This window comes from Canis aureus, chromosome 19, assembly GCF_053574225.1.
Source record: "Canis aureus isolate CA01 chromosome 19, VMU_Caureus_v.1.0, whole genome shotgun sequence".
Lineage (NCBI taxonomy): Eukaryota > Metazoa > Chordata > Mammalia > Carnivora > Canidae > Canis > Canis aureus.
The window spans coordinates 41,586,372-41,609,207 of NC_135629.1; the positions used below are offsets into that span (position 1 = coordinate 41,586,372).

At 53.5% G+C, this 22,836-nt stretch overlaps 2 protein-coding genes across 10 annotated transcripts in view; both read left to right on the forward strand.

Annotated features, from left to right (window-relative positions):
* Positions 1–9,874, forward strand: part of IP6K2 (inositol hexakisphosphate kinase 2) — a 34,355-nt gene extending 24,481 nt beyond the window's left edge. For 6 of the 7 annotated variants that reach the window (XM_077858924.1, XM_077858928.1, XM_077858925.1 and 3 more), the window contains 4 exons: positions 1,154–1,376; positions 4,622–4,797; positions 8,297–8,472; positions 9,099–9,874. In XM_077858924.1, coding sequence (XP_077715050.1) covers positions 1,154–1,376; positions 4,622–4,797; positions 8,297–8,472; positions 9,099–9,599 — 1,076 coding nt within the window. In that variant the 3' untranslated portion in view covers positions 9,600–9,874. Of the gene's footprint in view, positions 1–285; positions 1,063–1,153; positions 1,377–4,621; positions 4,798–8,296; positions 8,473–9,098 lie in introns of those variants that run through there. The other variant, XM_077858930.1, reaches the window with a different exon arrangement.
* A 444-nt stretch (positions 9,875–10,318) lies between these two features.
* NCKIPSD (NCK interacting protein with SH3 domain) lies at positions 10,319–21,911 on the forward strand. Of its 3 annotated transcripts, none has more exons than XM_077858922.1 (13): positions 10,319–10,525; positions 14,329–14,438; positions 14,684–14,888; positions 15,083–15,173; positions 15,341–15,831; positions 17,112–17,282; positions 17,436–17,522; positions 17,613–17,751; positions 17,832–17,912; positions 18,057–18,185; positions 18,278–18,370; positions 18,491–18,663; positions 21,015–21,911. In XM_077858922.1, exons 1-13 carry the CDS (start codon positions 10,376–10,378, stop codon positions 21,216–21,218), a joined length of 2,124 nt encoding a protein of 707 aa, XP_077715048.1. In that variant the 5' UTR covers positions 10,319–10,375; the 3' UTR covers positions 21,219–21,911. The 3 variants fall into 3 exon arrangements, with proteins under 3 accessions (XP_077715048.1, XP_077715049.1, XP_077715047.1); XM_077858923.1 differs by lacking the exon at positions 10,319–10,525 and adding an exon at positions 11,223–11,342; XM_077858921.1 differs by lacking the exon at positions 10,319–10,525 and adding an exon at positions 11,604–11,854.
* The last annotated feature ends 925 nt before the right edge of the window (positions 21,912–22,836 follow it).

A 22,836-nucleotide genomic window follows, 5' to 3' on the forward strand; every position in this document is an offset into this window, starting at 1 on the left:
TTGTGGTGGGGGGTCGGGGAGTTGAGGGCCCTCACTTGGTCCTTCTCTGTTGTTTTTTCCAGGACAAAGCCAAAGGCCCCTTGTTAGCTGGCTGCCCCTGCCCCCCTTTCCCCCTGGTTCTTTCCCCATGGCCACAGGAATGTGTGGTCCCCTGAATTCCTCACCCGGGGTCCTCTGCTCCTCTGCGCCCAGAGCCAGGGACCACCTCAGAAGTGTCATCTCTCTGAGCACGCATTCCCCTGCAGCGAGCAAGCGAGCGAGCAAGCGGGCGGGCAGCAAGGACTGAGCAAATTGAGTGATCCCGGGCCAGAGAGGCCTGGGAGGAAAGGTGTTCAGCCAGTCGGTTGTAAGGCGCTCGTCGGCACCTGCTGAAACGCTCCCACCTGACAGCCCCCTCCTCAAAGACTGTCTAATTACACATGGCAGGTTCTAGAGACTCAAGGGGGACAGCTGCTTTCAAGGCCACCACGCGTCTGTGCTCCCGGCCCAACCCTATTTGCCTTGTGTTCATTTTGTTCTTTTGTGACTGCAAAGACCAATAAAGTAACATGTTTGAGGATAAAAGGCTTGGGGTGCCCACCCGTGTGGGGGTGCTGCAAGAAGCCTTTGCTAGGGTGTCTGTTGTGCTGTGTGGTTTGTTTTGTTTGCTCCTTTATTTTGTTTTGCTTGCCCAGTCTTCCCTTACCCTTGGATGCTTCTTACCCCTCAGGACAAACCTTTGTTCCCCGTGTTCAGGCTCTGCTTTAAAGCAAGCCTCAGGCCGTCGGAGTTTCTGTTTAGGGCATCAAAAATTCCCACAAGATAAAAAGAGCAAATGTTTTTCTTCTCTCTTAGGATTAGAAGAATTACATAAAACTTAATAAACATTTTCAATGATGGAAAAATGTGTCTTGTAATTCTTTGGCTCTTGCCTTTTTGAGTGCATCAGAGAGGATGACTCTCGGCCATGTTTACTCCCTAATCGCTTGTCTTGTATGGTGTCATCTTTTCTAGCTGTTTTGATATTTGTTAGGTTTGCAGATGAGTTTGGGGCCTCTGGCAACATAGAGACTAAGGAACAGGGTAAGAAAAAAACAAATGTTACAATCATGTTATTTATAACACATCTTCTATGGAATTAAAAGTTCTCTCTGCTCCTCACCTCCCCTTCCAGGTGTGGTGTCTGTACGCTTTGAAGAAGATGAAGACAGGAACTTATGTTTAATAGCATATCCATTAAAAGGGGACCATGGAACTGTGGATAGTGTAGACAATTCAGACTGTGAACCAAAAAGTAAGCTCCTGAGGTGGACAAACAAAAAACATCATGTCCTAGAAACGGAAAAGAGCCCCAAGGACTGGGTGAGGCAGCACCGGAAAGAGGAAAAGATGAAGAGGTATGTATGAACTCAGCAGGAGGAGAGGTGTGATCTTATTTACAACCCAGCCCCCTAGAGCTAGGACTCAAATGATAGACTTAGTCGGTGCCTTGTCACTCAGTGTCCAGTTCCCACAACTTTTCTTTAATGACTGTGGGTTATACTTTTGAAATTTGTGTTAAATATTAGCATTTTAAGATCAGTATTTTTGAAATAGAAAATGGAGAAGATATAGTAGACTTTTAAAATGTGTATCATAGGTGAAGCTAAAAGGCAATGCCAATTCTCTCTTCAGCACTGAGGTCATCTTTAGATTATAGAAATATCACAGTTCGTTTTTATTTTTTAAAAAGATTTATTTACTTTTAGAGCATAAGCATGCACATGAGCATGCAGCAGGGAGGGGCAGAGGGAGAGAGAGTGAGAAGATACTCAGACTCCCTGTGGAGCATAGAGCCCTATGTGGAGCTCCCAGCTCATGACCCTAAGATCATGACTTGAGTCAAAACCAAGAGTTGGACACTTAACCGACTCAGCCAGCCAGGCATCTCAGAAATACATGTCACATTTCTTTTGTATTTTACAGTCACATTTCTTTTTTATTTTACAATTAAGATAATCACGTGGGGATCCCTGGGTGGCGCAGCAGTTTGGCGCCTGCCTTTGGCCCAGGGCGCGATCCTGGAGACCCGGGATCGAATCCCACATCGGGCTCCCGGTGCATGGAGCCTGCTTCTTCCTCTGCCTGTGTCTCTGCCTCTCTCTCTCTCTCTGTGACTATCATAAATAAATAAAAATTAAAAAAAAAAAAAAAAGATAATCACGTGATTTTTCAATTATAGTTTGGGCATATATGAAAAGAGTTTTGTGTACTTTCTAAAACAAAAGTGACTTTTACCAAATTTAGAGAAAGCTACATAAAAGTGTACTTTTTTTTTTTTTTTTTAAGATTTTTATTTGTTTATTCATGAGAGACACAGAGGCAGAGACACAGGCAGAGGGAGAAGCAGGCTCCATACAGAGAGCCTGACGTGGAACTCGATCCCCGGTCTCCAGGATCATGCCCAGGATCATGCCCTGGGCTGAAGGTGGCACTAAACTGCTGAGCCACCTGGGATACCCTTTAAAAGATTTTATTTATTTATCCGAGAGAAAGCACAAGTTTGGGGGATGGGCAGAGGGAGAGGGAGAAGTAGACTGCCCAAGGGGCAAGGAGCCTGATGACATGGGGCTTGATCCCAGGACCCCAGGGTCATGACCTGAGCGGAAAAGTACCAACTGAGCCACCCAGGCCCCCCTTTAAAAATGTACCTTTAAAGATTTTTGGAGGGAGGGGGATCCCTGGGTGGCTCAGCGGTTTGATGCCTGCCTTTGGCCCAGGTGTGATCCTGGAGCCCCGGGATTGAGTCCCACATCGGGCTCCCTGCATGGAGCCTGCTTCTCCCTCTGCCTGTGTCTCTGCCCCTCTCTCTCTCTCTCTCTCTCTCTGTGTCTCTCATGAATAAATAAAATCTTTAAAAAAATAAATAAATAAAAATAAAAAAATTTTTTGAAGTGGAATTTTACCACTTTGGCCTTTGAAAATATATCCTAAATCTAGGAATTGATTTTTTTATTTTTTAAGTATGCTCCATACCCAGCATGGAGTCCAGTGTAGGGCTTGAATTCATGACCCTGAGGTCAAGACCTGAACTAAGATGGAGAGTCAGATGCTTAACTGACTGAGCTACCCAGGTGCCCCTAGGAATTGATTTTTAAAGGGAAGTTATAATAAACAAAGGAAAGTACAGACTTAAAATGAATCAGATTTATACCATATTACCCAAATCCACTATATAAATGCAGACATGGAATGCCTAGGTGGCTCAGTTGGTTAAGTGTCCAACTCTTGATTTTGGCTCAGGTCGTGATCCTCAGGATCATGTGTTAGAGCCCTATGTGGATCTCCACACTATGCATGGAGTCTGCTTAGGATTCTCTCTCTCTCTCTTTCTCTCTCTCTCTCTCCTTCTTCCCCTTCTCTGTGTCAGAAACAAAAACAAACCAGGGACTCCTGGATGGCTTAGTTGGCTGGGTGTCTGCCTTTGGCTTGGGTTGTGGTCTCAGAGTCCCAGGATCTACCCCTGCATCAGGCTTCCTGCTCAGTGGGGAGTCTGCTTCTCCCTCTGCCCCTCATCTCGCTCTCTCGCTCTCTTCTCATTCACTCTCTCTCTCAAATAAATCTTTTTAAAAAAAGACATAATGAAGTCATCTGATTTGTTGTTTATTCTGCCTTATAAATGTTATTAGCCTTTTTTTTTTTTAAGATTTTATTTACTCGTAGAGATGCAGAGAGAGAGAGAGAGAGGCAGAGACACAGGCAGAGGGAGAAGCAGGCTCCATGCAGAGAGCCTGACGTGGGACTTGATCTGGGGTCTCCAGGATCATGCTCTGGGCTGCAGGTGGCGCTAAACCGCTGCGCTACCGGGGCTGCCCCTGTTACTAGCCTTTTGTTAGGATATATAACCTGCTAGTTAATTTATTTTGAAATAAAGTCTAAACATATAAGGAATTAAAAAAAAAGACTCTGGGTTAAATTATGCCACTGTGGATAAGCAGAGTTGTAGTCACTCACTGCTGCTGCAGCTGCCCTGTGCCAGGCCCAGCGAGGAGCCATCCCATCACCTCAGGTTCCTCACTGGTAGTGGAAGACAAAATGATCAGTTGGGCATCCCTGAAATGTGGGATCCGGCTATACAGAGCCTTCCAAGTGCCGTTCCTTGTCAGAGCTTGTAAATATATAAATAATATATATAGATTGAAGTATATATAATGCAGCTAAGCAGGTTGGCTTATTCCCATGGGATTTCAATTCAGCTTTTCCTAGTTTCCAGCATTTAGAATCCGGGAACCTGCAGGTATTAGAAGCCAGGGAGTGGTACCACCTAGAAGAGGGCAGTAAAGGCTGCAGCTTGGGGCAGGGGGTGGGGATAAGATGGGGGTGGTGGATTGGAGGTGCAGGGGGAGACAGGGTGTTCTCGCATCTGAGGCTTTCCTAACGGTAGAAAAAAGTGAGCTGGCCCCTCAATTTTTTAAAAATCAGCTTTCTTGAGGTATAATACACTTGTATAAAATGTATCCATTTGAAGTGTTTAATGTATACACTGAAACCCTCACCACATCAAGACCTTAAACTATCCATCACTCCAAAAGATCTTTTGTGCCTCTTTGGCCCTGAATTTTGATAAAACGTTGTGATTTATTGGCTTCTTGTCTCCTTACAGCCACAAATTAGAAGAAGAGTTCGAGTGGTTAAAAAAATCTGAAGTCTTGTACTACAGTGTAGAGAAAAAGGGGAATATCAGTTCCCAGCTTAAACACTCTAACCCATGGAGCATGAAATGTCACCAGCAGCAGTTACAGAGAATGAAGGAGAATGCAAAGCATCGGAACCAGTACAGTATCCTTTGTTCACAAAGTGTCTCTGCTTTGGGGAGAGGGAGAGGGCAGGTGAGACCCTAAGATCTCAAAGAAGCTGGGTTTGTTTTCTAGTCATGGTTGTGTCAGGATACCCTGTATAGTAACCGCAAGCAGAGCTCCGTTCCCGCAGGAACAGGGGCTGGTCTGGGAATACAGGTGGTAGGGAGGTAGGTGAGGGGCACCTCTTGGGGGGATCAACCTGCATCAGGGAGGCTTTAGCCTAGAGTACAAGGGGCTGGTCTGTGTTTTCTGAAGTCCCCAGACTGCTTACTTGCCATGGGTGGGGTGGCTGGTGGGTGCTGATCTTTCAATCCTGGTTCACCAGACTGGTATGTGAAGAATGGCACAGGGGCTTTTCTTTTTCTTTTTCTTTTTCTTTTTCTTCTTTTCTTTTCTTTCTTCTCATTTTATTTATTCATGAGAGACACATACAGAGAGAGGCAGACACACAGGCAGAGGGAGAAACAGGCTCCATGCAGGAAGCCCTACATGGGACTCGATCCCAGGTCTCCAGGATCGTGACCTGGGCTGAAGGTGGCGCTAAACCGCTGAGCCACGGGGGCTGCCCTCTTTTTTTCCCCCTTCTAACCCATTAAGCTATGTTTCACTGATTATTTTTTTAATCTTAAACATGTTAGACATAGTATAATACTTTGAACTTATAAGTACCAGTGACCCAGGTTTAGCAGTTAATCCACTTATGTCCATCTCATGCCATGACAGTCTTCTTAAACCCAGCACTCCCAGCCGAGCTCTTTCTGAAGTTTCTCACCTGCACACACCTCAGCATGCATTTCTATGAGAAGGGTATTTTAAGGTGTTATTACCATTATTGCTCCTCAAAATTAGACAGTAATTCCTCATTATCAAGTATCTAACTTGTGTCCCCATTTCCCTAGTTGTCTCATAAATATATTTATACTGATGGATTGTCCAAGTGAGGTTTGAATTGGTCAAATGTTTGCATTTGGTCAAAATGTTTAAATCTCTCTCTTTTTAAGTTTTTATTGAGGCAGAGACATAAGCAGAGGGAGAATCAGACTCCCTGTGGGGAGCCTGATGAGGGACTCAATCCCGGGACCTCAGGATCACACCCTGAGCCTAAGGCAGATACTCAGCCACTAAGTTACCCAGGCATCCTGTGTTTAAAGATTTTAAAATACCCTTTCCGTTTTTCTTCTTGGAAATTTCTTGTCAAAGAAACTAGGTCTTGGCGTGCCTGGGTGGTATAGTCAGTTAAGTGGCTGACACTTGATTTCAGCTTAGGTCCTGATCTCAGGGTTGTGAGATTGAGCCCCAAGTTGGCCTCCATGCTCAGCGGACAGCCTGCTTAAGACTCTCCCTCTGCCCCTCCTCCCTCAAATAAATAAATCTTTAAAAAAAGAAAGAAACTAGGTCTTCTAAAGTTTCACACCATCTGGATTTTACTGATTACATTCTTGTGTTACTCTTTTTCCTCTGTTTCCATTAAGTTGCTAATTTGATCTCCAGGCTTGATCAGATGCAGGTTCACTTTTGGGGTGGGGGTAAGAATCCCTCTGAGATAGTATTGGCTGTTAGCAAGTACACTATTTTGTCTTTTTCCTCCTGTATTGATATCGTCTTAGATCCCTTTTCCCACTAGGTGATTTTCTAGTTTTGTCATTCCTTCTTAGCTGGAATCTATAAACTTTTCCTCATCAACTGTATGCTTTTGCTGAGGTATGGTTGTTATAGGAAAGGCAAATTAAATGTTTCTTTTTCCTTTATTTACTAAATATTTGGAATAATGGGTGGGTTTTTCACCATCCTCCAAAGATGACTAGTGAGTTTTTCAACATCACTATAAATCTGTGAATTTATTTTTTTTTTTAATTTTTATTTATTTATGACAGTCACACACACAGAGAGAGAGAGAGAGAGAGGCAGAGACATAGGCAGAAGGAGAAGCAGGCTCCATGCACCGGGAGCCCGACGTGGGATTCGATCCCGGGTCTCCAGGATCACGCCCTGGGCCAAAGGCAGGCGCCAAACTGCTGCGCCACCCAGGGATCCCTAAATCTGTGAATTTAAACATACTTGATATGGTTTATTCCATTTGTAGTTTTTATCTTTACTGATGTGCAAATTCTCCCATGTTTGGTCTTTTAAAATAGGCTATTGAGCCCTTCTGACACAATCACGGTAGTCTGTGATGGCTGCCTTACTTTCTGGTATGAAAAGATGGTCCCAAGGTCATGTATGTTTTCTGTTCCAGATGTGAGTTCCTCATTCCTCTAAGGCAGGAGTTAAAACATTTTCAGTAGGGGGCCAAATAGTAACCTAAACATGAGGCTTTGCAGGCTGTACAGTCAGTCTGTCATAGCTCTGCCATTGTGGCATGAAAGTAGCTATAGATAATTAAATTTATGAATGAGCATGACTGTATCACCAAGATTTGCATATCCTTTAATTTTTGTATGTCATGAAGTATTCTATGTTTTTTGATCTAAAAATTTAAGAATGATTTCTAGTTTACAGGTCATACAACAAGTAGGGATCCAGGGAAAGGGCCATTTATGGGTCTGGGGGGGTCTCAGGGCTCTGGGAAACTGATCAGAATTTGGTGGTGCTGGAGTCTTAGAACCGAGTCTTGAATTCCACTCAGATGAGACTTCAGATACTGAGTCTCAGTGGGTCTGGAATCCCAGGGAGTCTCAATCCCAGAGTTAGGCTTACAGGTCTGGAGTCCTCAGAGTTGGCTCTCAAGGGCCTACCCTTTCTTGGGGGTGCGGACTCTTGGGGTTCTAGTCCTCATGAGTCTGGGGTCTCAGGGTCAGATGCTCAAACTACCTATCTGTTGGAGGTCCCAGCAGGCCTGGGGCTCTCTGGGGTTGGTACCGAGAGCCTACAATGGGGCCCAGTTTAGGGACCTCGGAGGCCGGGCTAGGGAGGGGCATGCTCACCAATCCCTGCCCCAGGAAAACTGGTCTGGGTGCTAGGGGTGCTTATACATCTATCTTGTCATTGTTTCTAGCCGTTTTTGGTGCCACACAACAGGGAAATACACATTTATTTTAATGAGAAAATTTTTCATGAGTTCGTACAGATATTTCCAGTTCACATATAAGGCTACAGGATTTACTTATTTGGTGTCTGTTTATAACTTAGGACAATCTGGTGTGGAACCCTCTTCCCACGTCTTGCTAATAAGTTCAGGAAGTGTGTGTGTGTGTGTGTGTGTGTGTGTGTCTGTGTGTGTGTCTGTGTCTGTGTCTGTGTCTTCCAGGCTGGGGGAACCCAGGCCTGTGTCAAACCTAGAACCAGCCAGTTCCTGGACAAGAATTAAATGTGCCTTTTAGCCTTGGGCTCCCTATGTGGGGGGATAGCAGGACTGAGGGGGCCCTCTGTGGACTCAGGCTTCTTTGAGGTACTGTGTGCAGGCATTGTGCCCTGGGAGTGCCAAGGCCCCATGTAGCAGCACTTTCTTTTTAGAGCGAGGATTGTCCTTAACCACTCAGAATTCATCTTACTGGAAAACCTGACTTCCCGCTATGAGGTGCCTTGTGTCCTGGACCTCAAGATGGGTACCCGCCAGCATGGTGATGATGCTTCAGAGGAGAAGGCAGCCAACCAGATCCGCAAGTGCCAGCAGAGCACATCTGCAGTCATTGGTGTCCGTGTGTGTGGCATGCAGGTGAGGGGAATGGAATGCTGGTGCATAGCGTGGGTGGGTTAGGGTATTCAGTAGCTGCCACTCCTGAACCCTGGCATATAGTCCTGTTTTCTCAAGATTCCAGCGTGGCTGAGCAAGTCTGTCGCTTTCTGATAAAAAGAATGCATGCCTGGATGAACCCTCTGGGGCTGTCCTGTTTGAGTGCAGAGCCTCTGTACAGGAGCAGGAATAAAGGCAAGAAGGTTAGGCTCTCTCCACTAATCCATACACCAAGCAAGGGCCTGGGGACAGAACTAGATCAGAGGGCTGCATCCTGAATGGGTGTTTTTTGTTTTGTTTTGTTTTGTTTTTTTAAGATTTTATTTATTTATTCATGATAGACACAGAGAGACAAAGGCAGAGAGAGAAGCAGGCTCCCTGCAGGGAGCCTGATGTGGGACTCGATCCCAGGACTCCAGGACCACGCCCTGGGCCGAAGGCAAGCACCAAACTGCTGAGCCATCCAGGGATCTCCCTGAACGTGTTTTGATCAGAGGATTGCGTCTTGTGTGACAGGTGTCTGATCCAGGGCTGTTGTATTGCTGTTGGCCAGGGTTCAGGCTTTGAGATAGCTGTCGGTACCTAACCTGCTGGTCTCCTTCCCACAGGTGTACCAAGCAGGCAGCGGGCAGCTAATGTTCATGAACAAGTACCATGGACGGAAGCTATCTGTGCAGGGCTTCAAGGAGGCACTTTTCCAGTTTTTCCACAATGGTCGGTACCTGCGACGTGAGCTCCTAGGCCCTGTGCTGAAGAAGCTGGCTGAGCTCAAAGCCGTTTTGGAGCGACAGGAGTCCTACCGCTTCTACTCAAGCTCCCTGCTGGTCATCTATGATGGCAAGGAATGGCCTGAGGTGGCCCTGGACTCAGATGCTGAGGACTTGGAGGACCTGTCAGAGGAGTCAGCTGACGAATCTGCTGGTGCCTATGCCTACAAGCCCATCGGCACCAGCTCAGTGGACGTGCGCATGATCGACTTTGCACATACCACCTGCAGGCTGTATGGCGAGGACAGCGTGGTACACGAGGGCCAGGATGCTGGCTATATCTTTGGGCTCCAGAGCCTGATAGACATTGTCACAGAGATCAGTGAGGAAAGTGGGGAGTGAGCTTGCTGGCTGCACCAGCACCCGAGAGACTCTCTGTGTCCCAGGCACAGCTGTGCTGCGTCGGGGAGAAGGCCAGTATGGCCAGGCCGTTGGCCCCTGCAGCCTGGAGCTGATGTGCAGAGGCCTCTGTGAGTCCCAGCCTGAGCCAGCCCCAACCGCGTTTGGAGTCTTTTATTTATTTTAACTATTTCTTCAACATTCCACATTTGATGATGCAGATACCTCTTTCTTCCCTGAGTGTAAATGTTCTAATACAAATCTTTTTGTTAATTGTACACAGTGCTGCTGTTGTTCTTACTAGGGGCAGTCAGCCAGCCCCTTTCCCAACCCTCAGAAGTTTCACACATGCTGTCTCCTCCACCCTAGTCCTGGAATATTCGCCTTGCCACTGCCCCCACCTCACAGACCCTAAAGTCCCCACAGCTTCTTGGCTCGGTCCTTGGGTCTCTTTGGGGTTAGTATCGGCTTAGTGTCCAGCACTCCCTAAGCAAAGAACTACTTGACTCTTGATACATGTCTTTCCCTGCCCTCCATGCAGCCTAAGACAAAGTTGGGCAGCATGTGTGTCAGACCTTGAATCCAGCTCCTGCACCACTGGCAGCAGCTAATTGGTTGGTCACTGTGATGTCAGACGTGCTAGAGCCAAACTGGGGCCTCAAGTAGCTGTCAGGCTCTGGTCTGTTGGCAACTATGGGCTCCATGGCAAAAGGTCCTAGGAGGTGGGGAGTCCCAGTGAGAAAGTGTTCTGGGCAGTGTGGTCCTCTTAGCCATACCACATGTCACCGCTGCTACCCACAGCTATGCCAGTCTCATCCACACAGCCCCAGGCAAAGCAGCCCCTAAGAGCTACTTCTTTGCTAGGAGGGCCCTGGGAGGTGTGGCAGGAGGTCTTGAACTGCAGAACCAGACACCTGGGAGAAGCCAAGGTAGGGTCCTGATGTCCAGTTCTAACAGCCCCACACCTCCCCAAAACTCCCAGCACCTCCTCCAAGGCCCACTATGCCTATGTGCACTATATCCACAAATGCCAACGGTTTGTGCCCACAGTCCCTGCACCCTGGGCCCAGGCTTCTAGTGGTGAATGTGGCAGGACCAGTCCCTGGACAGGAATAGGAGGCCCCCAGGACCCTTAGGGCCGCTCCCCTGGGTCCCTCCCTCTCAAGACATCAAGGACAGGTCAGGGCTGACTGGAAAGGGGTGCAGGGATAAGTAAGTTCTTGAGGCCACAGAGCACCCCCCTCCCCACCCTCAGCAGCTCTCTTGTCTGCTCAGAAGGGAGCATCAGAAGTCCGATAATTTGAAGTTGACCTATAAAGACAACAAGGGCAAATGTGACAGCGACTGAAATTGTGTGATAACCTTAGGTTGTGAGGAAGGGAAATGAGTCCCTGGCAGAGGAAACCCTATGGAAGACCCACAATAGAGGAGTAGAGAGAAGCTAGCGGAGAGAGTAGGTGAGTGGGCAGCAAGGACTGGCGGATGGGAACTGCCGACCTGGTTTCGTGCCTGTGGCTGGAGTAGGGACTCGGAGGAGAGGGGTCCTGAAGCCTGCAGACACCAAGGAGACCGGTCCCCGCGGGCGCCTCCCAGTGTTGGATCAGCGAGATGCAACAATGGGACTACGCCGCTGCTTAGTAGGTCAGGATCCACTCCCCCAGCGCGCCCGGCACGCTGGGGACTAGAGCGCAGGACACAGGCGCTGCCTGTGGGCTGTGGGCTGCGGGCGGAGCGCTCCTTCGGGAGGTAGGACGGGCCGCAGCACCTGGGCTGGGGTGGAGGGCCAGGCGGGAGGAGCTGGGGCGGGCGAGAGAGGCTGCGAGGCTCGGAGTCTGGGGGGCCGGACCCGACTCACCGCAGACTGGAGCCGCCCGGGGCCGCACCACCCCGCTCGGGGCCGCCAGGGGGCGCCGCGATCCGCGCGGGGGCCGCCCCTCTCCCGAGGCGGGGCTGCGGCGGGAGGGCGGGTGCGCGCACGCGTCATGTGTCACGGGGCGGGGCGGGGCGATCTCGGTGCTCCGGGCCTGGCGTCCTGGTTCCGCAGCCCCCGCCGCCTCCACTGCCCCGGCGCGGCCCGGCCCGGCCCCATGTATCGTGCGCTCTACGCGTTCCGCTCGGCGGAGCCCAACGCGCTGGCGTTCGCGGCGGGCGAGACCTTCCTGGTGCTGGAGCGCAGCAGCGCGCACTGGTGGCTGGCGGCGCGGGCGCGCAGTGGCGAGACGGGCTACGTGCCTCCCGCCTACCTGCGCCGCCTGCAGGTGAGTGTGCCCCTCCTCGGCCGGGCCTCCGCGGTCCCTAGACTGGGCCCCTTTGTAGGCTCTCGGTACCGACCCCGGAGAGCCCCAAGCCCGCCGGGACCTCCCGCAGATAGGGGGTTTGAGCACCTGACCCTGAGACCCCAGACTCATGAGGACTGGAACCCCAAGAGCCCGCACCCCCACGAAAGGCCAGGCCCTTGACAGCCAACTCTGAGGACTCCAGACCAGCAAGCCTAACTCTGGGACTGAGACTCCTCGGGATCCCAGACCCATTGAGACCCAATATCTGAATCCTCATCTGAGTGGAATTCAAGACTCGGTTCTGAGATTCCAGCACCACCGAATTCTGATCAGTTTCCCAGATCCCTGAGACCCTAGGCCCATAATCGGCCCTTTTCCTGGATCCCCGGGATCCCACACTCTTGCCTCCCACCTTCAGACCCCCAGCTGGAGCCACTGCCTCCACCACTGAGACCACCTGTTTCCCCGACCATCCTCTCTGTCCCTACTCCTCCACTGAGACCCTAGTGTCATTGATAATCCACTGAACCTCCAGACCTCAGTGTCTTTGACTCTCCTGTACTCAGCCACCCCCTAAGCTCATCTTTAGACTGCCACCCCGCCACCCTCTTGGAACCAAAGATCTCAGCCCCTGTTGACACTGCCTGTCACTACTCTCCCCAAACTCCCCATCACAAGCCTCCGGCCCTGACTTTCCAGACTAATTCTCTCTAAAAGTGAAAAGTTCCATCCCTCCTTGTCCCCAGCCTGGGGTGGGGGGCGCTCCTGTTGTGAGGAAGTGAGGCCTCTTCATGGCTTCCCCTGGGCTGTCGCCCTGTTTCCTTCCAGTGGAGGCTGCATCTCCAGTTCCTGTTTCCCCAAGAATAGTCCTGCTGTGGGGGCTGGGGTGCAGTGTCTCCAGCCGGTGTCTATTCTGACCTCAGGGGAAAGGAGGGCCTGGAGCCTCCAGGCCTGGCCTGTGCCAGACACCCCCGCCCCATCCTAGTCCCTAGTCCTTAAGAAACATCCTGTCCCAGCCCAGTTCAGGACAGAAATAACAGGATAAATTTGGAGATGTCATCTGGTCTTACCAGAGAGGATGCGCCCTAGGGCCAGGACCCTCAGTTTGCTCCCATCTAGGAGTGCCTGGGGTGTGTGACTGGGGCCCTGGACACAGGGCTGCTGGCTCTGGAGTGAGCGTGTCAGACCCAGCCTCCCTGGAGTTGGGGGCCTATTGGAACACTCTTCTTCAAGGGGCCATGAGGCTCCTCTCCAGGGTCCCCTGGGGCTTGGTGTTCAGTGAGGGCCAAGAGGCTGCCCTCCCCCTCCTAGTCTCTTTCTGCATATCTCCCTGTCTTTGTCTCCCTAACTCTGTCTCTGTCTGCCATTCCAACTCTCTGCCTTTCTCTGTCTCCAGCTCTCAATTTCTTTCTGCGTTGTCTCCCTCTGCCTGTCTCTTCCTTTCCCTCCTTCCCTCTATCCCTCCCTCCCTCTCCCCCCCTTTCCTGTTTTCTATGGATAGGTGTTTCTTTTTCTGTCCCGCTTTCTGCTTGCTGTCTGCCTGTATCCCGGCATACCCCATGCTACCTGGAGGGCTTTGCTGACCTCTGTATCCATCTGTCTGGCCCCATCAGAAAGCCTCTTAGACCCCGCTTGAAGTGACGTCACCTCAGTTCTGAGACTACCATGTAGCCCTATGGCCCATCGTGGACAGGGGAGGGGTGGAGGTGGATGGTCGCCCAGCTGCCACCCTCTGCTCTGCACACTGTGCCAGGCTGGCTGGGGGGATTAGACTCCTGAGTTGCTGGGTCTGGCAGTACAGAATCTGGGGCAGGGGCCAGGCCCCTCTCTTATGTCCATCCATACCACAAACACAGAACTGCTGCTTCCCAGGGCAATTCTGGAACAGCTAGGGGTTATGAGAGCTAGAAGCAGGGGTGGAAAGAGGGGATCCCCTTGGCCCATCCTCAGCTGGTCCGTCAGGCCCCCAGGATCTGCAGAAGGCTCTACAAGGACAGGGCTATTCTGGAGTGTGACCTTGGTTTTGAGAAGGATACACAAGATCCAGAGTGATTTGTTAAGGGTTCCAGACACTAGAGGCTCCCTGCTTGGCATTTCAGCCTGGGCCCTGAGCCAAGCCTGGGAATAGACTAGGTATGTACTCCTGGTCTCAAGCTAAGGGTCCCTGGGCTTGTTTTTGTTCTAGATCCCTGATTCTCAGAGAGCCTCACTGTGGGGCCTGACTGGGGCCCCAATATGTAAAGCAGCAGCATGGGGCCACCCCGCACCCCAGCTCCCTGAGTGACACAATTTGAGAACCTTCATATTCTAGTTCAGCTTTTTGTGCTTATGTCTCGAATTCCAGGCCTTAGCTGTAATGTTCCTTGGCCTGCCCTGGGTTCCATCCTGGGCTAGATGTGGGTTCACCCTCACTAGGCCCCCAGATCTAACTGCCCATCCTTGCCCCTGCCCAGGGCCTGGAGCAGGATGTCCTCCAAGCCATTGACCGGGCCATTGAGGCTGTGCACAATGCAGCCATGCGGGATGGTGGCAAGTACAGCCTGGAGCAGCGTGGAGTCCTCCAGTGAGTGGGGGAGGGGGAGGGCGCCCTCCCCCTCCTCATCCCTGTGTGCATAGTCGGGTGGGGGTCCTTCAGTGAGTACTGGGGATGTCTGGAGGGTAGAGTCAGAGGGTAGTGCAGAGTGGGGTGGAGCGGGAGGGAGGGGGGAGGAGCCTGGGCTGTGAGGGGCATCCTGCAAGCAGGCAGCATGTAAGGACTTCAGGAGTTTTAAGGTAACTCACCCAGTAATCTCCCCGTCCCTCCATCAGAAAGCTGATCCACCACCGGAAAGAGACCCTGTCTCGCAGAGGCCCCTCAGCCTCCAGTCCTGCAGCTATGACCCCGTCCACCAGTGATCACCATTTGGACGCTGCTGCCGCCAGACAACCCAATGGGTTGTGTCGAGCTGGGTTCGAGCGGCAGCACAGCCTGCCCAGTTCGGAGTATCTTGGGGCCGATGGAGGCCTCTACCAGGTATGTGGTGAGGATATCCCAGGGAAGGGAGGTGAGTGGAGCTTTAGGCTTGGTCCAGAGGTGCCGGAAGTCACTTGGGTCAGTGATGCAGACAGAGCCATGGCCCCGCCCATGCCAAGAGCCCAGGGCCCTAGTCAGGCCGGTTCCCCAGATGTGGCAGCCCGTCCTCCCAGATCCCACTTCTGTCCTCCCAGATCCCGCCACAGCCTCGCCGAGCAGCTCCCGCCACGCCGCCCCCGCCCGTGAAGCGCCGAGACCGAGAGGCCCTGATGGCCCTGGGAAGTGGTGAGAAGGCAGGGTTGGGGCAGTTAGTGGGACACCCTGTGCTTGGAATGGTTGCCCTGCTTGTGTCAGGAAGTTGGGGGCTCTGGGCTGGGGGGGTGGGGCTCAGGGCCTGGAGGGGTAAGGGCCCAGGGGGCTGTCCCAGCACAGCATCCACTCTCTGCCCACAGGCGGCCGCAACACCACACCCTCCGGGGGCAGTTCTGTGTCCAGCGGCTCCTCAGTCAGCAGCACCTCCCTTGACACGCTCTGTACCGGCTCTAGCTCGTCTGAGCTGGGCCCCAGCTGCTCACCCACGCCCCCACCCGTGCCCCGCCGAGGCACCCATACCACTGTGTCCCATGCTCAGCCCCCTCCCTCCAAGGTGCCGGCCCCTGAGCCCCCTGCAGAGGAGGTAGCAGTCGATACCACCTCAGCCCCTGATGAGCTGGAGGCCCTGGGTGCTCTGAGCCTGGGGACCACAGACGAGAAGGTGGTGGCTGAGCCTGCCGTGCCCAGGACCATCGGGGCAGAGCTGATGGAGCTTGTGCGGAGAAACACCGGCCTGAGCCACGAGCTATGCCGTGTGGCCATTGGCGTCGTGGTGGGTCACATCCAGGCCTCTGTGCCGGCCAGCTCGCCTGTCATGGAGCAGGTCCTCCTCTCGCTGGTAGAGGGCAAGGTGAGGGTGGGTGGCAGGGCCAGAGGCCTCCCCCTCCTGGGGCCACCCTGCCTTCCCTGCCCCGTTCCCACCCTCACACTTGTGTTCAGCCTTAACTTGACAGGTGCCTGTTGAGCTCTCGCTTGGCCTTCATTGTGCTGGGTGCCTAGGGACCTTTGAGCTGATCCCTGAAGGAGAAAGGGTGGAAGAGCATTCTGGGCAGATGCTTAGCTAGACAGGGGCCGGAAGGCAGGACCAAGCGTAGCTCGCAGGAGAAGTGGTTCAAGGCCAGCATGGCAGTAGGGCCGGGAGTGAGGGAACAGGTGGGGTGGGAGGAGGTGAGGCTTGGGGCTTGTGACAGATGAGACCAGATGTGAGTAGCCGGGAGTCCTCTCTGGCTGCAGGGGAGGAGTGGACACAGGGTGTGAGAGAGCACAGTGCCGTGCTGGCCTTGACAGTGGAGAGGAGTGGGTGCTTCAAGAGCTGTGGCAGAGACCTCAGTGTTGACTCAGGTGTGAGTCAGGTGCGTGGGCATCACAGATGGGTGGGATCCTTTGCCAGGGCTGAGGCGCTGGTCAGGAAGCAGGATTGGAGGGCAGTGAACCATCTCCAGATGGGGACCAGATGGGCCCAAGGTCCTTCCTTAGGGCCCTAGGACCCGGCAGCTGCAGTGGGGGCGTGGGGATGGGTGCAGCAAGTCCCCAGGCTTGTCTGTGCCGGGCGGGACAGGTGCTGTCAGCCTGGGAGCACTCGGGAGACAGGAGGTGGCAAGATGACAAGGCCCGACGCCATGTGGTGTGGTGGATTCAGAGAGTAGCATCTCAGTCACATTCAGGCAGTGACGGTCGGTAGCCTTCCATATGGAAGATGTTTATACAGGTCTGGGATGAGAGGCAGGTACTTGGAAGGCACCCACAGATCTAGTGGGCAGGATCTAGTCCCAGCAGGTTATCAGGCCTAGGGCAGAGGAGTCACTCGCAGAGGCAGTGTAGACCTGGGCTAGTGCCCTTGGGAGCTTTGGTGTTGAGGTGGGCCATGGGAGCAGGTCTTTAGTGGGAGCCCAAGGCGGGGCAGAGGGGAGGAAGAAAGAGAACCAGGGGCTGGTCCCCTCACAGGTTCTGGGAGGACACAAACTAGGGGCAGCTCTGAGAGGCGAGGCTGGGTACCCTTGCCTGACGTTGGCTTGGAGCTCATGCCCCTGACATCCTCAGGGTCTGGGTTGACTTCCAAGCCTCAGGGGCTTCCTGAAGATGGTGATGGGCAAGGAGTGTGCTGAGTTGTGCCTCACCCTCTCCCTCCAGGACCTGAGCACCGCCCTGCCCTCTGGGCAGGTCTGCCATGACCAGCAGCGGCTGGAGGTGATCTTTGCAGACCTGGCTCGGCGGAAGGATGATGCCCAGCAGCGCAGCTGGGCCCTGTACGAGGACGAGGGTGTCATCCGCTGCTACCTGGAGGAGCTGCTGCACATTCTGGTGCGGGGTGGGGCCCACGGGTGTCTCTCCCCTCCCCCTACACCATCCCCCTCTAGTGCTTAGGAGTGTCCCTGGCATGTACTCAGCTCACCTGTGCGTGTGGCCATGTGGCTCCCACAAGCGTGAGTCTGTCACGCTTCCTCCTCCCCGCAGACTGACGCAGACCCTGAAGTTTGCAAGAAAATGTGCAAGAGAAATGAGTTCGAGTCTGTCCTGGCTTTGGTGGCCTACTACCAAATGGTGTGTGTGAAGCAGAGGGGCGGGGGGGCATGGGGACACCCAGGTAGAGGGGCAGGTTCTGGGCACTGAGTACACAGGGTCTCCTGCCAGGAGCACCGGGTGTCATTGCGGCTGCTGCTCCTCAAGTGCTTTGGTGCCATGTGCAGCCTGGATGCAGCCATCATCTCCACACTCGTGTCATCTGTGCTGCCTGTGGAGCTGGCACGAGACATGCAGACAGACACACAGGGTGAGGCTTGGGGGAGCTTCCTGCCACATGGGGGGTTCCCACTGTCTGTGGGGGCTCTCACCGCCTGCCTTGCCCTCCAGATCACCAGAAACTCTGTTACTCTGCCCTCATCCTGGCCATGGTCTTCTCCATGGGAGAGGCAGTGCCCTACGCACACTATGGTAAGCGGGCTGGGAGCCTGTGGGGCTGGGGACCCGCTTGCCTGGGGCTGACAGGGATAGGGCATTCTGGGGCTGACAGAAACCCAGGCGGGTGGGTGGGGTGCAGAGGCCGGGAGGGCTCAGATCCTGTGTGCCCCTGCCCAGAGCACCTGGGCACTCCTTTCGCCCAGTTCCTGCTGAGCATCGTCGAGGACGGGCTGCCCCTGGACACCACAGAGCAGCTGCCGGATCTCTGCATGAACCTGCTTCTGGCTCTCAACTTGCACCTGCCAGGTGGGGGCAGGGCCCGGCGGGAGGTGGTTGACCGACTAGGGGCTCCTCGCTTGGTGCCCGTGCACTGTGTCTACACCCATGTCCTTCCTCAGCACCTGACCAGAACGTCATCATGACCGCTCTTAGCAAACACTCCAACGTCAAGATCTTCTCTGAGAAGCTGCTGTTGCTCCTGAACAGAGGAGGTGAGGGAATCTGTGTGGTGCCACTTCACTGTCCTTTGGCTCCGTGACCCCATGACCCCTTGTGGTGGCTATAGGCCCCGCACAACGACCACCCTGAGCCCTCTTCCCCCTGCCTCCTAGACGACCCCGTGCGCATCTTCAAACATGAGCCGCAGCCGCCACACTCCATCCTCAAGTTCCTGCAGGATGTATTCGCCAGCCCCGCCACAGCTGCCATCTTCTACCACACGGACATGATGGCGCTCATTGACATCACTGTGCGCCACATCGCGGACCTGTCACCTGGAGACAAGGTGCCTGGAGGTGGCTGCGGCAGGGCTGGGAGCTGTATAGAAACTGAAACAAAATGAAGGGGAAACAGGACACTGAGCGGAGACTGGGGACAGGGTTGCAGCTGGAGCCAGGTCAATGTGGGGGCCACTCAGAATCCATGGCAGTTGTGCCCAGACCCAGAGGAGCCCTGGTGAGCTGATCTGGGCCAGGCTGCCTACACAGAGCTGGGGTAGAGGAAACCAGGTGGTCAGGCAGGAGACCCTCAAGGAAGCAGCCACAGCTGTCGAGGGGGCCCGGGTGGGCCATGAGAGGCCATGGCCACGGGGGAAGAGGTCAGGTTTGCGTGCATCAGAGATGAGTCCCTGGGCTTGCCCTGGACTTCTGTTGAACAACCAGGCGGATGAAGTGTGATTGCAGAGGTGGGGAGGCACTCTCTGAGGGGGGAGATAGAGTTGCGTTTTGATGTATTGAGATCGAGAAGATAGCCACTAGACAGCCAGGTCCAGAGCATGTCAGGGAGCGATGGAGAGTTGGGATGGAAGGGACACAACTGTGCCATCGCCTTTGCACAGATGTGATGGGCAGCCTGTTTCAGGGCCACCACCGCAGGTGTGAGCACAGCGAGGACAAGTAGGGAGGAACCCAGGAGAAAACCCAGAGGCCAAGAGCCCAAAGCGCAGGGCTCAGAGGAAGTGGGAGACGAGCTGTCTCTACAGTTAGGAGCCTGAGTAAGACGGCGGCTATGAATTGGCTGTTGGGATTGCCCCACAGAGGCTAAGGTGACTGACAAGCTATATCTGTGCAGTGGAGGGTGAAGGGTCCGAATGGAACATTTAAGAGAGAATTTGAAGTTGGAGGGGAGTGAAGGGGGACATTGGAAGACATTAACAGAGACAACTCCTGTGAGTCTTCCTATAAAGGGAGCAGAAAAGTGAGGGTGGGGGGCACCCACTGGAGGGAGATGTGGGTGTCAGGAAGTATTTTAAAGGTAGGAAGATATCTGGGCCAGAGAGAATGATCCAGTAAACATCAAGAAATGGCTGACGTGTTCAGGAGAGGGGCCACTGCTCTGGCGAGGAGATCAGGTGCGCGGGGGAGAGCCTGGGCCTGTGGATGGATACCCCCCACACCCCCACAGCGGAGGCCAGGGCGGCTCATCCTGGTGGGGACAGGTGAGATGTGGAAGTTGGGAGGGCAAGACAGGAGCGTTCAGAAAGGTCACTAGTTTTCCCCATGAAGCACAAGGCCAGCTGTCCAGGCACTTTAGATCTGGAAACCGGGAGAAAGTGGGCAAGTAGCTCACACACCCTGAAGTGAGGGAGTCCAGGACAGTGCTGCACGTCCGTGTGACATCTGTGATAGGGAAGGAAGTTCAGGCCTGCACACAGCCTTGTGGCTGACTACTGCTTAGACGCTGGGAGGTGATTTGCAGGTGCTGCAGGGTTGGACTGCAGGGTTGTCTGACCAAGGTTGGGGATTACAGGGCGATGCTGCCCAAAGAAGGTATTGACTCCTCTAACCACAGGTACAGAGAGAAGTGAGGGATGGTGACAGGGGTCAGTGAAGGGGACAGACAAATGGGAAGCACTGGGGTCAGATTAATGGGTTGGGTGTCTCAGCGAGGCAAAGGAGCAGCTGGGGTATCCAACTGGAGAGGCTACTGAAGCATTTTCAGCCAAAGGTGCCGGGTTGGGGAGGTGGATGCTGGAGCTGGCTGCCACATATGTGGAAGGGAGGGCGGCAGCCAGGTCCTAGAGGGTGTTGGATATGAAGGGTGCATCAGGACACCTGTGTTTTGACCGTGCCCTTTAGTAAGAAAAAAAAAACACGAGAAAGCCTTCAGTTTGGGGAAGATAGGGAAGGTCATGAGTTTGATGGTAGATATATGGGACAAGCTCTCTTTGAGGTGTGCAGGAGGTGAAAAGTGAGCAGTTGATATTCTCATCTGGAGCTCACTAGAGAGGGCCAGAGGTATAAGTGTGGATCATCATTTGAAGCTGTGGGTGTGAGTGAGATCTTCCAGGGTAAGAGGAGGGAGTGAGAAGCAGGGGTCTCCTGACCAGACAGTGCCCCGTAAGAGCCCAGCATTGAAGATGGGCAGGAGCTGGCCGTTTCCCGTTGCCACATCTCTGAGCCAGAGCTCCGAAGGTCTGGCCGCGTTCTGGGACTGCCTGTGTCTGAGATGATCCATTCCCTCACTCACTCAGTGGCTCTCGAAGGCCAATTCTGTTCCAGGCATATTGTGGGTGCCAGGGGTGCAACCCTGATCTCCAGTGCTAGGGGCCCCTTGGCCCACGGGGCAGCCTGTTGCTGTCTGGTGGTGGTGGCAGTGCCTCCCTAGGGTCTCTGAGCTTGCCCACTCTTCCCACAGCTGCGCGTGGAGTACCTCTCCCTAATGCATGCCGTGATCCGTTCCACGCCCTACCTGCAGCACCGCCACCGGCTCCCTGATCTGCAGGCCACGCTGAGGCGCATCCTGACCGAAGAGGAAGCCTCACCTCAGGGCCAGATGGACCGCATGATTGTCCGAGAGATGTGCAAGGAATTCCCCGTGCTGGGCGAGGACCCCAGCTAGCGCCTTCCCTCCCTCCCCTGCAGCCCTGGTCACAGTGCAGGGGATAAGGAAGCTTGGCCCTTAGAATGTTTTGCACAGATAGTGCGGGGGGAGGTCGTGGTGAAAAGGGACCCAAGCAGGGCCCCCCACCTGAAGTACAGCCAATACAAGGGGCCAAGTGCAAGATTGGGGACCACGCTCTGGGAGCTGTGCTGGGGCAGAGGGCCTGTGTGAGCCGAAGGGCCCCCCCCAACTCCTGGTAGGTTGCCTCTTCAGCATGCCCCCTCCCCTCAACACAGATGCACACTCAGAGTCCTGCTGCTGCTCCAGGCTGGGCCAGAGCCCCCATCCCTGTCCTGCCTAGTCTGGGTCCTGGGCCTCAGCAAGCCGTGTCCTTGGGGTAAGGGCAGGCACCTTCCGCCAGCTCTGTTCTTTGCCTTAGCTTTGCAGTGAGTGCTGCTCATGTGCTTCCCCCCTCCCCTTGGGGGTCGCTTTCCCTTGCTCCTACCCCCAGAGGTCTTGGCCAAGCTGCTGCTCTGAAAGCAGAATCTTAGAAACAGGCCATCTAATTCTGGAGCTTCATAGGATACGGTGATGGCACTCAGGACGCCAATGACGGAATCTATTTTCTCTGTAAAGACAGACTGAAAAGCCATGTGTATTTTCCTGTGTGATGCAGCTCACCTTTGGAAATAAATCACAGGCATCTGGAAACAGGCTGTGTGATCAGCAGCCCTGTATGATCCTGGGTTGTGGTGGGAGAGGACGGGAAGGGGCACTGGGGCTTCAAGACCTTGCCACTTGCTTGCCTTGACCTCTCCACTATAAGGAGGGGATGCTCCCTAAGAGGCCTGTTGGGGTCCCTTGACCTCTGTTCCAGTCTCTCCCTGAGTTCCCATTTCTAGTTCTTCTGGGCCACAGCTAAGCCAGCGAGCTAAGCCCCGCCGTCCGTTTGCAGGTGACTGCCCTTCCAGACCTCACTTCAACCCTGTTTGAAACCCTGTCCTCCGTAGCTGACTTCAAATTAAGCAGGCCCCACTGCAGCCCCAGCCTCCCTGCATGTCCAGGCCCTGCTCAGCTCTATTCCCTTCCTCATTCTGTCAGTGGGTCCAACAAGATCCCCTTTATTTTTTGATCTCAGAGATTTGGTCGTTAGAGTAGGGCAAAGAGTATCTCAACGAGCATGTGGTTCAATTTGCACTACTATTTGCAGATAGGGACCATTTGGCAAAAACTTCATTTTCCATGTGTGCTCCCATGTTAACAAAGGCTCTCACCATAAAGGGGGGAGGGGCAGGAACCCACAGGCAGACACCATCAGAAGTGGTTTTCATCAGTTCCCTTTTTTTCACCCAGGACGATCATCATCAGACACTTCCACACATCCAGAATTATTGATACAGTGACTTCCAGTCACGACTTTTCCTTTCTTATCGGGATGCTGAAGGCAGAGGGCTGTTCCATTACTTTCCCAACAAGACTGTAATGCAGCAAGAAGCACAAAAGAGGCCAGGGCTAGGGGTAGGGTCCCCTGGACACAGGTCCTCAGGAAGCTGAGGCAGGAACATCTGCCAGGGAACTCACGAAAGCAAAGCACAGGAGGATGATGGGGAACATCCTTCCTTAACTCTTGATTCTC

Bases quoted from the DNA above. Each gene is read 5' to 3' on its own strand.
- NCKIPSD (XM_077858921.1), top strand. From the start codon at position 11,684: ATGTATCGTGCGCTCTACGCGTTCCGCTCGGCGGAGCCCAACGCGCTG. The intron at 14,889-15,082 runs GTATGTGGTGAG...CTGTCCTCCCAG, and splicing joins CCGATGGAGGCCTCTACCAG to ATCCCGCCACAGCCTCGCCG. The intron at 17,523-17,612 runs GTGTGTGTGAAG...GTCTCCTGCCAG, and splicing joins TGGTGGCCTACTACCAAATG to GAGCACCGGGTGTCATTGCG.